This window comes from Trichosurus vulpecula, chromosome 6 (assembly GCF_011100635.1).
Source record: "Trichosurus vulpecula isolate mTriVul1 chromosome 6, mTriVul1.pri, whole genome shotgun sequence".
Classification (NCBI taxonomy): Eukaryota; Metazoa; Chordata; class Mammalia; order Diprotodontia; family Phalangeridae; genus Trichosurus; species Trichosurus vulpecula.
Genome location: NC_050578.1, coordinates 272,557,365 through 272,568,239, shown reverse-complemented (window position 1 = coordinate 272,568,239; position 10,875 = coordinate 272,557,365). Strand labels below are relative to the sequence as shown.

The following is a 10,875-nucleotide window of genomic DNA, read 5'->3' as shown; positions in this document are numbered from 1 at the left end:
CCCTCTCGGCTCCGCCCACAACCGCCTCGCTCCTTCGCCTTATCCTCGGGTCACCTGATTGGCCAGTGCGCGTTTCGGTTCCGCCCCTCCTCCCTGAGTGTCGCGCGCTTTTTCGCCACCTCTCCCCAACCTCCTCAGGATTGTTCCGCCCGCTCTGGTTTAGCTCTCTACTCTTTTCCCCGGCCCCGCCTCCCGCTCACTATGCAGAAGTCGGATTGGCCCACTCCTGGCCCCGCCTCCCCACTTATGGCGGAGCCCACAGTCCCGACCCAGCTCCTCTGCCCTTCGCGGCTGCTAATTGGCTCGTTCCAGATCCGGTGTCCAAGGCCCCGCCCCCAGCCCCTGAGCCGCGCCACTCGCCGAGAGGAGCTTGTTTTGGCTGATTGTGATTCCCCGGAGGAAGAAAGCAGGCCGATGGGCGGGTCGGGGGGGGCGGGGCCTAAGCCTATGGTGACCGAAGCCCCAGCCGTCCAATCAGCTAGCGTTCATGGGGGCGGGGGGGGGGGGGGCACGTGTGGACCTTGTGGATTAAAGTGAAAAACTTGTCGTTGGACGCCTCGGCCTGCCCGCCTTGCGGGCGCCCCGCGTTCTGTTTCCCCTCTCTCACTGGAGGCTCTCCCCCTCCAGCTCTCAGTCAGTGCCGTCTTCCCGGGCTTCCTCATGGCCCTGGGAGTCTTAGCTGCCCTAGAGTATGGGCACTGACCTCGCCCCCATGCCCCGAATGCAGCCACTCCCTTGGGGCCTCCCTCCCTCTCCTCCTCCCTCCCTTCCTTCGGCCCCTCTAAGCTCCTTTCAAATGTCATTTCCTACTTCAGACCTTTCCTCCTGGGCCCTCTCCAGGCATCCTCAGCGGGGCCAGGCTGGGCTCAGTTTGGGGCCCTGGAGGGGCTGCGTACTCTTCCTTGACCCTCAATGTGCTCCTGCTTCTTGGCCGTTCCTTGACCTGCCTGTGTGCTCCTCATCCCCCTTTCGTCTTCCCAACTTCTGTGGGTTATTGGAGGCCTCGTGCTATCAGTCACTCACACTTCTGCCCACCAGGAGAGGAATGAGCAAAAGGCCCCTGAAAGGACTACAGGGTCCAGCGGCTGAGGAGGGAGAGCACTCCGGGTGGCAGGCACAGCCAGTACAAATGCCCAGAGGCTAGAGTTTGAATGTCTCATGCAGACAGGGATGAGCAAGCAGGCCCTGTGGGAGGTCTTTGAGTGAGACTGGACCTCTCTCTGCGGCCAGCCCCTCAGCCCCCACCCTCCCTTAGCTGCCCGGGCCCAGGCGGGGCCAGCTAATTCTAGTTCAGCCCAGCAAAACCAGACCAGCCTTCGTTAAGAGACTGGGCGGGAAGAAGGGAGGGTCCGGAGAAACAAAGATGAGCAAGCCAGTTCCTGCTCTAGGGAGGCTTCCCTTCCAAGCTGGGAAATAATCCTTACACATATCTCAGTGAATAATGATTACATGTAGCAAGGTGACTACACAGTAATGGGGGCACTGGCAGCCGGCTCTAAGGCAAGGAGGAGCTGTTGTGGCTTGTCCTTTGTTCTCAGAGCACCATGACATCAGGGCAGACGGGCCAGTGAACTGGATTTAAGGGAGGCCCCGCTGGGCAGGAGCACAGGACTGTGCCGGTCACCAGCCTCACCTCCTCCTCCAGAGCCACCTGGGTCCAGTGGCCAGATGCGGATCAGGATGCAGCCTCCCTGTCCACCTTTCCAGGGCTGGCTGTGCGCTGGCTGGCGGACACCAGGGAGACAGAGCACTCTAGGCTCCCTATTGCCACTTCCAGCTTCTATATTACCTCTCTTCTTTAAGGTTCATGCAATTCATCTCTAACACCCAAGCAAAACCCAAGTCCTGTTGCCTAGAGCCACCCCGCCCCTTCCTCAATGAGTTTGGTACCTGGCTTAAACTTTTTCTCTCCTCAATTCTTGCCCTTGTACTAGGGGACTTCAACATACATCTGGATTCTCCCTCAAATACCCTGAACCTTCTCACCCCACTTCAGCCACGCGCAAAGACGGTCATACCGTTGATCCTGCATCACCCACCACTGGACCGCATCTATGTTCAACGAGTCTGAAATTGCCGTATTTGACCATAATCTGTTGCTTTTCGTCTTTCCTTCTGCCTTCTTTTCCATAACCCTTTTCTGTATCACAATTTCATCCCTTGACCCCTCAGCTCTCTCTCAGGTCACTCCCCTGCCCTAGCCGAGCTCACCTCTTCTCCCCATTCTGACTCCTTGGTGAACCAATTCCACTCTGCACCATCCCCCTCTCTTGAATCCCTCACACCCTTATCATATTGAGGATTCAGAACATCCAGAGTTCAGCATGGAGCACTCCCATGCTCCTGCACACACAGCTGAATGAAGATGAAGAACATCACACAACTGTTCTGACTGGTTCAAGTTACAAATCGACGTCGCACAACCTCCACTGGGCCCTCGCTGCTGTTCGGCAATCTACTCTATCTCCCTTGTGAACTCACTCTCTCCCTCCCCTCAGTGGCTCTCCCAGATCTCACTATCCCTCCTCAGACCCCTGATGGCTCACCTTCCCCCACTCTCAGTTGAGAAATTGAGGTCATTCACCACGAGCCCCCTGCCCCTCCCAGTGTTACACAAGGAGCTGGCCTCACCGAGACAAACCCCTCAGTTGGCTCAAGCAATCCCATTCCATCCTGACTCCTCCAACAGATTGCCCCTCTGTCATCCCCTGTCTTTCACTTCCTTTTTTAAAAATGTATTTATTTTTAGTTTTCAACATTCACTTCCATAAGATTTTGAGTTCCAAATTTTCTCCCTCTCCCCTTTCCCAAGACAGCGTGCAATCTGATATGGGCTCTACGTATTAAACATATTTTCACATTAGTCACATTGTAAAGAAGGATTAGAACCAAAAGGAAAAACCAGGAGAGAGATGAAGCAAAAAAAAAAACCCAGCAAATAGTTTGCTTTGATCTGCCTTCAGACTCCAGAGTTCTTTCTCTGGATAGGGAAGCATTTTCCATCATGAGTCTTTTGGAGTTGTCTTAGATGCTTGTGCTGCTGAGAAGAGCCAAGTCTATCTTTCACTTATTTCCAATCGATCCCTGTCTACTGGCTCATTCCCTACAGCCTACAGGGACTCTTCTCTCCCTGCTCACTATCATCCTCCTGCATTATCGTCTTTTCTGCCCTTTGTAGCTAAACTCCCGGAGAAGGCTGGCTAGGATAGGACCTCCACTTTCTCCCTTCCTCACCCCTTGCCACTGGCTTCTGACCTTATCGTTCCACCAACCTTGCTCTCTCCTCATTACCATCTCTATGGTGATGACTCCCAAATCTATCTTTCCTGCTCTACAATCTACTGTACAGTCCTACTCCATGGCTCTCGGCTGATCTCCAACCTTGCATTTCCAATGGCCTTCCAGACATCTCAAACTGGACTCTAACAGACTTCTTACAAACCCAGCTCATTCTCTTTCCCTCCTAAATCTGACCCCCTCCTACTTTCCCTATGATTGTGGAGAGCAGCACCCTCTTCCCATCCCCTCAGGCTCACAGGCTAGGAGTCAGCCTGGCCTCCTCACTATTGCTCACCTCCCATATCTAATATGGTGCCAGAGCCTATCAATTTCACCTTGGCAGCATTTTTCCAATCTGTCCCCTCCTCTCCTCAGACACTGCCCCCACCCTGGCCCAGGCCCTCATCACCTCACACCTGGACTATGGCAAGAGCTCTGCTGGGTCCACCTGCCTCCAGTCTCTCCCCACAAGAATCCATCCTTCATGCTACTATCAAAGCCATCTTTTTAAAGCACAGATCTACTCACTTCATTCTCCTCCTCAATAAACTCCAGTGGCTCTCTATTGTCTCCAGAATCAAATATAAATGTTCTGTTTGGCATTCAAAGCACTTCACAGTAACCCAGGCCCCTCCTTACTTTCCAGGCTTCTCATACCTTACTCCCTACCCTGTACGAGCTCCAGCGACCCTAGCCTCCTGGCTATCCACAAACAAGCCTCTCTATCCCTCTGCTCCTGGCATTTTCTCTGGCTCTCCCCCATGTCTGGAAGGCCCTCCTTCCTCTGCTCCAACTACTAAACTCCCCTGCTTCCTTTAAGCTCAAATAAAATCTTGCCTTCTACAGGAAGCCTTCCATGATCCGTCTGAATTCTCTTCTTGCCTGAAACAACTCATGCTCTTTCTGCCCAATTCTCCCTCCACACAGCTTTCCTGCTGGGCCACAGCATGGGGGAGGGGGCTCCCAGCCTTATCCACACTTCCAGAATTTCCTTCATCCCCAGCCCCACGTTCAGGATCAATCTGTCACCAGCTCTTGCAGGTCTAACCCTTCCTCTGTCCTCACAGCCATCACCTGAGTGCAAGCTCTGATCACCTTCTGCCCTAACCATGGCAGAACCATTTACACAATAACATTATAAAGAAAAACAACTTTGAAAGTCTTAACAATTCTGATCAAAGCCAATGACCAACCACACCTCCAGAGGCCTAATGGTGAAACATGCTCCCTACCTCCTGCCAGAGACGTGAGGAACTCAGGGTGCAGGAGGAGACATGTTTTTGGACAATGGCCAATGTGGAAATTTGTTTTGGTTGATTGTCATACGTATTTTTTTACAATAGTTTTGTTTTTCTTTTCCCCCATGGGGGAGGGAAGAAAGAGAAAAAATATTTTTATTAGTTAAAAAAATTCAGTTACAATTTTAAAACAAGAGATCGGTAATGAAGGAATTGTGCAGAACATGGAAGTGTATGGCACAGTGGAAGCATTTTCCAGGCTCTTAGATCTAAGTATTTTCTCCAGTATATCACTTGCTTGTCCACAATTCTTTGTTGTCTCCCCAGTGCTTAGCACAGTCACTGGCATATGGTAGGCCTTTCCTAAGTGTTATTTTAATTGACCGATTTGGGCAGCAGGCCTTTAAATGTTTGTTGACTTGACTTGACTTGACCTTGGAGTCACAGGACCTGGATTCAAGCTCTGGCTCTGCTCCTGACCTTGGTTCTGGTGGTGGTGGTTGTTGGTTTGTTGTTTTAGTCGGCAAGTGATTTTGGTGCTGGCCTGTGTGGCCTGGAGAGGGCCTGGGACTGTGGACTTGGAGCTGGAAGGGACCTTAGAGGTCCTTGAGTCCAAGCCCCTCACTTGACAGATGAGGAAACTGAGGCAAACAGGGGCATGTGACTTGCCCAGGGTCACACAGCTTAGAAGTGTCTGAGGCTGGGTTTGGGTCTGTTTCTTTATCTGTAAAATGCAGGTATTTGGTTAAATGATTTCCAAGGCCACTGTCCTATTCCAGATCTGTGACACCAATTTCTGATTCCCCATCTGGAGGGCGGGAGACAACCCTTATACCTGGCTCCAGCTGGGTGTGGCCTGAGGCCTGGCAGCTTCTCAGGACCATCGAGCTACAGAACAAGTTGGAGCCTCCCCTGGGCATTGCACTGGCAGTTCCTTGGCCATAAAGGACAGTCTGCAAGATTCATCCTGGTGCACAGAACACAGCAGATCCTTGTGAGGACATTGACACTTGGGGGAGATTGAAAGGAAGCTGGTTAGCCAAAATGATTAACACTTAGATAGTACTTTCCTGGTTTGCAAAGCAATTTACAGATATTATCTCACTTGAAAATCATACCAACCTTGGAGGCAAGGGCTCTTATCAACCACATTTTACAGAAAGGGAAACAGAGGTAGACAAACACTTGCCCAAGATCACACAGCAATCAGGTGTCTACGGCTGGATTTGAACTCAGTTCTTCTGACTCCAGGCCCAGCCCTCTATCCACCTCATAAACTAGATAATTCTCTTGTTTAAACCTTCCCAGTCTTTCTCCCTAATTAGATTTCTCCATGACCCTAATGATGGGAAGATTCATAGGGGACACATTTTTCCTCTCTCCAAGAGGCACAGGTTCCATTCTTGCTCTGGATCTGAGATTTGAAACTAGCTGCTAGTAGGCATGTGTCCCTGGTCTGGGTCTGGGACCTCCGCCGGCCCTGGTGCTCAGCCTTTCCCTCATCCCATTCCTGGCCAGACTCTGTCCCTAGTATCTACAGAGCCCTCTGTGTCGCTCTGCTGACCTGGGCTGAGACTTTTTCTTGGATTTCCCTATCAGGGTTTTGATCTGGGACATCTCTAAGAAGGGGCTGCTTTCTTGGGGAGGGGGAGGGGAAAGGGAAAGGGAAAGGGGGCTCTCTGTGATTCTTCCTGTCATTTCACCGCCTACCCACAGTCTCTCCTCCACCCAGGTCTTCCAGAACAATCATCAGACGTCCAAATGCAAAAACAAAACTCAGTGTCACAGTTCCTCCTGCTCATGGGTCCTTAGAGAAAGCCTCTTGCCCCAGGCTAACATCAAGGGTCTGGAGGGGTCTCCGTCTCCCCAAGCTGGCCCAGGCCCCACTGGCTGCTGATATGGGGTACCCTGCCCCCAGCTGCTGCTCCTCCCTCATGCCTGGTTGCCAAGCAGCTCAAGTTGGACTCAAGTTGGGAAAATGACAGTAACTCAGCTGTCTCCTAAAGGGTGGAGTCCACTGTTGTGTGGACACCCCGCAGGCCGGAGAGGGCCAGGGACTCTGGTCAAAGGAAGGCAAGCCTAGCTGGATCAGAAGAGGGTAGAGTCAGTCTCAGCAAGGGCACAAGGCATCCAGTACCTGAGCAGGAATCTTAAGGTCCAATTTCTGCCTCACCCTCATTTAACAGAAACGGAAACTGAGGCAGAGGTGAGGTGGAAGAGCAGGGATTCAAACCCAAATCTAGCATTCCCCCTGCCTGCGTTTGGATACTTCTGGGGATGGGCCACTCACTACCTATCAAGGCAAAGACGCCCCTGGAGGCACAGGGAGGAGTTACATGGTGAAGCTAACGTGGCATCACACCGGGAGGCTGGAGGGGGGAAACGCCGGCAGCACAGAAAGCAGGAGAGGGTCCTGGAAGCTGGGGGGGGGGGGGGTCCAGGAGCAGCGAAGCGGTAGCCACAGGGAGGAGGATGCTGGGGAGTGTAGACACGCCGCACGCAGGCCCCGCCCCCACGGGCTCGGAGTCTTTGCCCAGCCCGGGGCCCTACGGCAGCACCCGGGCTGTAGAAGCGCCGGGATCCGTCAGCTAATCAACGAACGTGCTGATGAAACGGGGCGGGATGAGGAAGCAGAGAAACGGAGAAACGACAGCGGGTTGGGGGCAATCAGGGGACGGGTAAGCTTGAACGACGTTGCCTTGCGCCCATCCGGAGGCCGCAGCCGCCGTGAGGGCAGGGGCATGCTGACCAATCCGAACCGAGGAGCAGCGGACCTCGACCAATAGCGACGAGGGAGGCGGGGAAGGGGGCGGGGCTTTCCAGGCCGCGACTTGGTGGTGGGTGAGAGATCAGTTTCTTCCGCTCGTTCCCACCCCGGGACTCCCCATTCCCACCGAGATGCCAGAGGAGGGAGCCTTGGGGAGCCCCTGGGCTAGGGTGGAGGAGCGCTTCGGGGGAAGGGTCCGGGAGCACAAAGAACTCCTGGTCGGGGAGGCGGGGGGCTACGGGGTGGGCGCTGCCTAGGAGTTGGGGGCCCCGCGGGGGGCGGGACTTCCGGGGGGCCCAGGTTTCCGGGGCGGGGCTGTCCCAGGCAGGGGGCGGGGATCCTGGCTGTCCTGGTGAGGTGGGCGGGGCTTCGGGGGGTGTGTGTGTGAGCTGGCTCCCTGCTTGGAACCTCAGGGGGCCGGCCCCCGATGGGGCGCCTCTGCCCTCATGGCCCATCGCTTCCTTCTCTCCCCAGGGCCCCGGGGTCCCTCCGCCAGCTTCCATGGAGTTCCCCGGGCACAGCGAGCAGCTGCTGCAGAGCCTCCGGGAGCAGCGTTCGCAGGGCTTCCTGTGCGATTGCACCGTGCTGGTGGGCAGCACGCCGTTCCAGGCGCACCGCGCCGTGCTGGCCTCGTGCAGCCCCTTCTTCCAGCTCTTCTACAAGGAGCGGGACCTGGACAAGCGGGACCTGGTGTGCATCCACAACGAGATCGTCACGGCGCCCGCCTTCGGGCTGCTGCTGGACTTCATGTACGCCGGCCAGCTGGCCCTGCGCGGGGACACGCCTGTGGAGGACGTGCTGGCCGCTGCCAGCTACCTGCACATGAATGACATCGTCAAGGTGTGCAAGCGGCGGCTGCAGGCCCGAGCCCTGGCCGAGGCCGACAGCACCAAGAAGGAGGAAGAGCCTCGGCCGCAGCCGGCCACCCCAGAGCCGCTGCCCAGCACCTCCCGTAGCCTCATGCCCCTGCTTCCACCCCCTGAGACGCCCAGCTGGAGGGACCAGGACCCATGGAAAGAGCCTGCCCCGGTGCCTGCCCTGCCCTCAGGCCCCCATACCGATGAGCCCCCGGGGCCCGACATTGCAGACACCACCCAGCCTGGCATGGACACCCCAGTGGTGGAAGGCTCCCTTTCCAGCCCCAGTAGCTCCACGGAAATGGTACCTGCCAACTACTTTTCTCCTAGTCTTGGGGCTGCCCCAGGGGAGCCCCCAGGGTCCCTGGAAGTGGGTCCTGAGAACCAAGGGGTGGGAGGCCCACGAGGACCAAATGGCCCAGTGGAGGGCTTCTACCCACCTCAGCCAACGGCAACCCCAGGAGAGGCTGAGCCTGTGCAGGTGAAGGTGGAGGCCATAGTGATCTCCGATGAGGAAGCTGAGGGGCCGGAGGAGAGACCACGGGCACCCGAGGGACTCTTCCCACCTGGAACAATTTGTCGGAGCCGCTATGCCCCACCTGAAGGGTTTGAAGAAGCTGCGGCTGCTGGAGGCCCAGGGCTCGAGGAGGGGGGCCAGGCTGACCACTTTCTGGCCCCTGATGCTCACCTTCCTTACCACCTGTTAGCTGGCCCAGGGCACTATCACCCTGGGCTGGTGACACCCCCTCCACCTGCGCACAGCAGCCTTCATGAGTCTCTCTACTTGCCTGCAGAATATGAAGTGGCTTCAGGGGGCTTTGGGGTTTTCACAGAGGATGTCCCAACGTGCAAGACTTGTGGGAAGACCTTCTCCTGCTCCTACACGTTGAGGCGCCACGCAACTGTGCACACTCGGGAGCGGCCCTACGAGTGCCGCTACTGCCTGCGGAGCTATACGCAGTCAGGGGACCTGTATCGCCACATCCGCAAGGCTCACAATGAGGACCTGGCCAAACGCAGCAAGCCTGACCCCGAAGCTGCCCCCTCCTAGGAGTGCGCACCTCCATCTCCAACTTCAGCCTGGGAAGTGGGCGGGAGCACCCCAAGATCTCCAGACTTGGCCCCTGGGACTGCTTGTGAGAGTGGAGACCTCTCTGAGAAGCAGGAAGGCTGGGAGGTCATCCTGATGGTGGGGAAAATGGGTGTCTCTGTCTGCTCTAGTGCCCTTGTTTAAGCCAGAAGAGAGCAGCACTTCTGGGGGGCACAGAGCCAAGGAACCAGCCCACCCATTCCTGCCCATTCCCCTCCCTGGGTCGTTGAAGGACAGAGGTCCACTTCGTTAGTTCCTCTCCAGTCAGATAATTTGCTCAGCACCATGGCCTTCAGAGTTACCCTGAAGCTATCACTTGCCACTGTCTTACTGCCTGGGCCATAAATGTTAAAGTGAAACCCTTTCTATGAAGTGGTCTTGGCTGTTTTTTTCCACCCCGGACAAATTTGAAGCCTAATTGATTTCTCCTAAGACCTTCCAAGAATCTGACCTGGGGGAGGAGGGGTGGCAGAGGGAGGAGTCAAAGTGCTGCTATGTGATAAGGGGAGGTAAGGTGAGTATTACACAGATAAAGGAGTACAGACGTAATTAGGAAACATGACTGAATTCCATGAATGTGTGGGATGAAGCTAATCGGACAATTTGTGTGTATTGCTTCATCTGTGCTGTAGACAGAACTTGAGGGGGCCTCTCAGGGCTTGTGGTCAGCTGCTTCAGCAGGCCAGCCACACTGAATGTTGAACAAGTCTGTTTAGGGCTCCAGGCCTGAGGCACATAGGCTGGTAACCCTTGGATGCAGCCTCAGTTGAGGATGAAGGCCCGGGACACCCAGGATAATAACAGCTTGCATTCATAGAATCAGAGAAGGAAACTAGGAAATGGGGGAAGGAGGAAGGGACATGTCCTTCCAGCTCTGTGGGGGAGTGAATGCAGAGATCTTGTGCCACTCACTTCTTTTGTGTGGCCTATTGAGAGATCCCCACCAGGCTGGGGAGAGAACACTTTTCTCTGGCCTTCCTAGAGCTGCTTGAGTTTTATCTCACATCTCCTTCTCAAAGCCAGTTCCTTTGGCTTTTCTGTACCGGTGTAGGAGCTGGAGTGTTGGAAAGCAGCCTCAGGGACCCCTTTCACATTTAGAGAGCATATTAAACTTTCTAAAGTTCTCCACAAGTTAATTGCTGAAATTCCTCACTTCAAGGTGCCCACCAAATATTTGTCCAAATCAAGTAACCTGAAGAGCTTCTTGCTAGGGTTGCCAGGACACTTAGGAAGGCAGCAGGGGAAATGTTTGTCTTCTGCTCCCGCTTCACTCTGTGAAGTGGCCAACAGGGCTAGGGTGTCCGTGGCCAGCTTTGAAAGCACCACTTTGTGAAGGGCTCAGAAGAACAAATGCTAAGCTCTCCTCGAATCTTCAACATCTTTATTTAGGGATTCAGAAGTCACAGACTCTTGGGAATCAGACCTTAGATGCTTTCTGGTCCAACCTGCTCACCGTCCTGTCACGTTGCTGAAGGGGAACAGGCAGGTCCTGGCTTTGGAGTCTTGGCCTCGGGGTTCAGATTTAATGTACACCAACCTGGACAAGTCACTCCGCTGCTGTGCCTGTTTCCTCATCTGTAAAATGCTAAATGACCAAAGGTCCTTTCCATCCCTCCAGCTTGGGACTTCACAAGGTGTGCCATT

At 54.9% G+C, this 10,875-nt stretch overlaps 1 protein-coding gene across 1 annotated transcript; it reads left to right on the top strand.

The window, feature by feature from the left end:
• Positions 1-7,636: 7,636 nt before the first annotated feature.
• ZBTB3 (zinc finger and BTB domain containing 3) lies at positions 7,637-9,599 on the top strand. The gene has a single exon (XM_036762584.1). The coding sequence runs from the start codon at positions 7,786-7,788 to the stop codon at positions 9,190-9,192; it is 1,407 nt and encodes a 468-aa protein (XP_036618479.1). The 5' UTR covers positions 7,637-7,785; the 3' UTR covers positions 9,193-9,599.
• Positions 9,600-10,875: the final 1,276 nt, after the last annotated feature.

What these genes read in the sequence shown, in the direction of transcription:
- ZBTB3 (XM_036762584.1), top strand. Translation starts at nt 7,786, where the DNA reads ATGGAGTTCCCCGGGCACAGCGAGCAGCTGCTGCAGAGCCTCCGGGAG.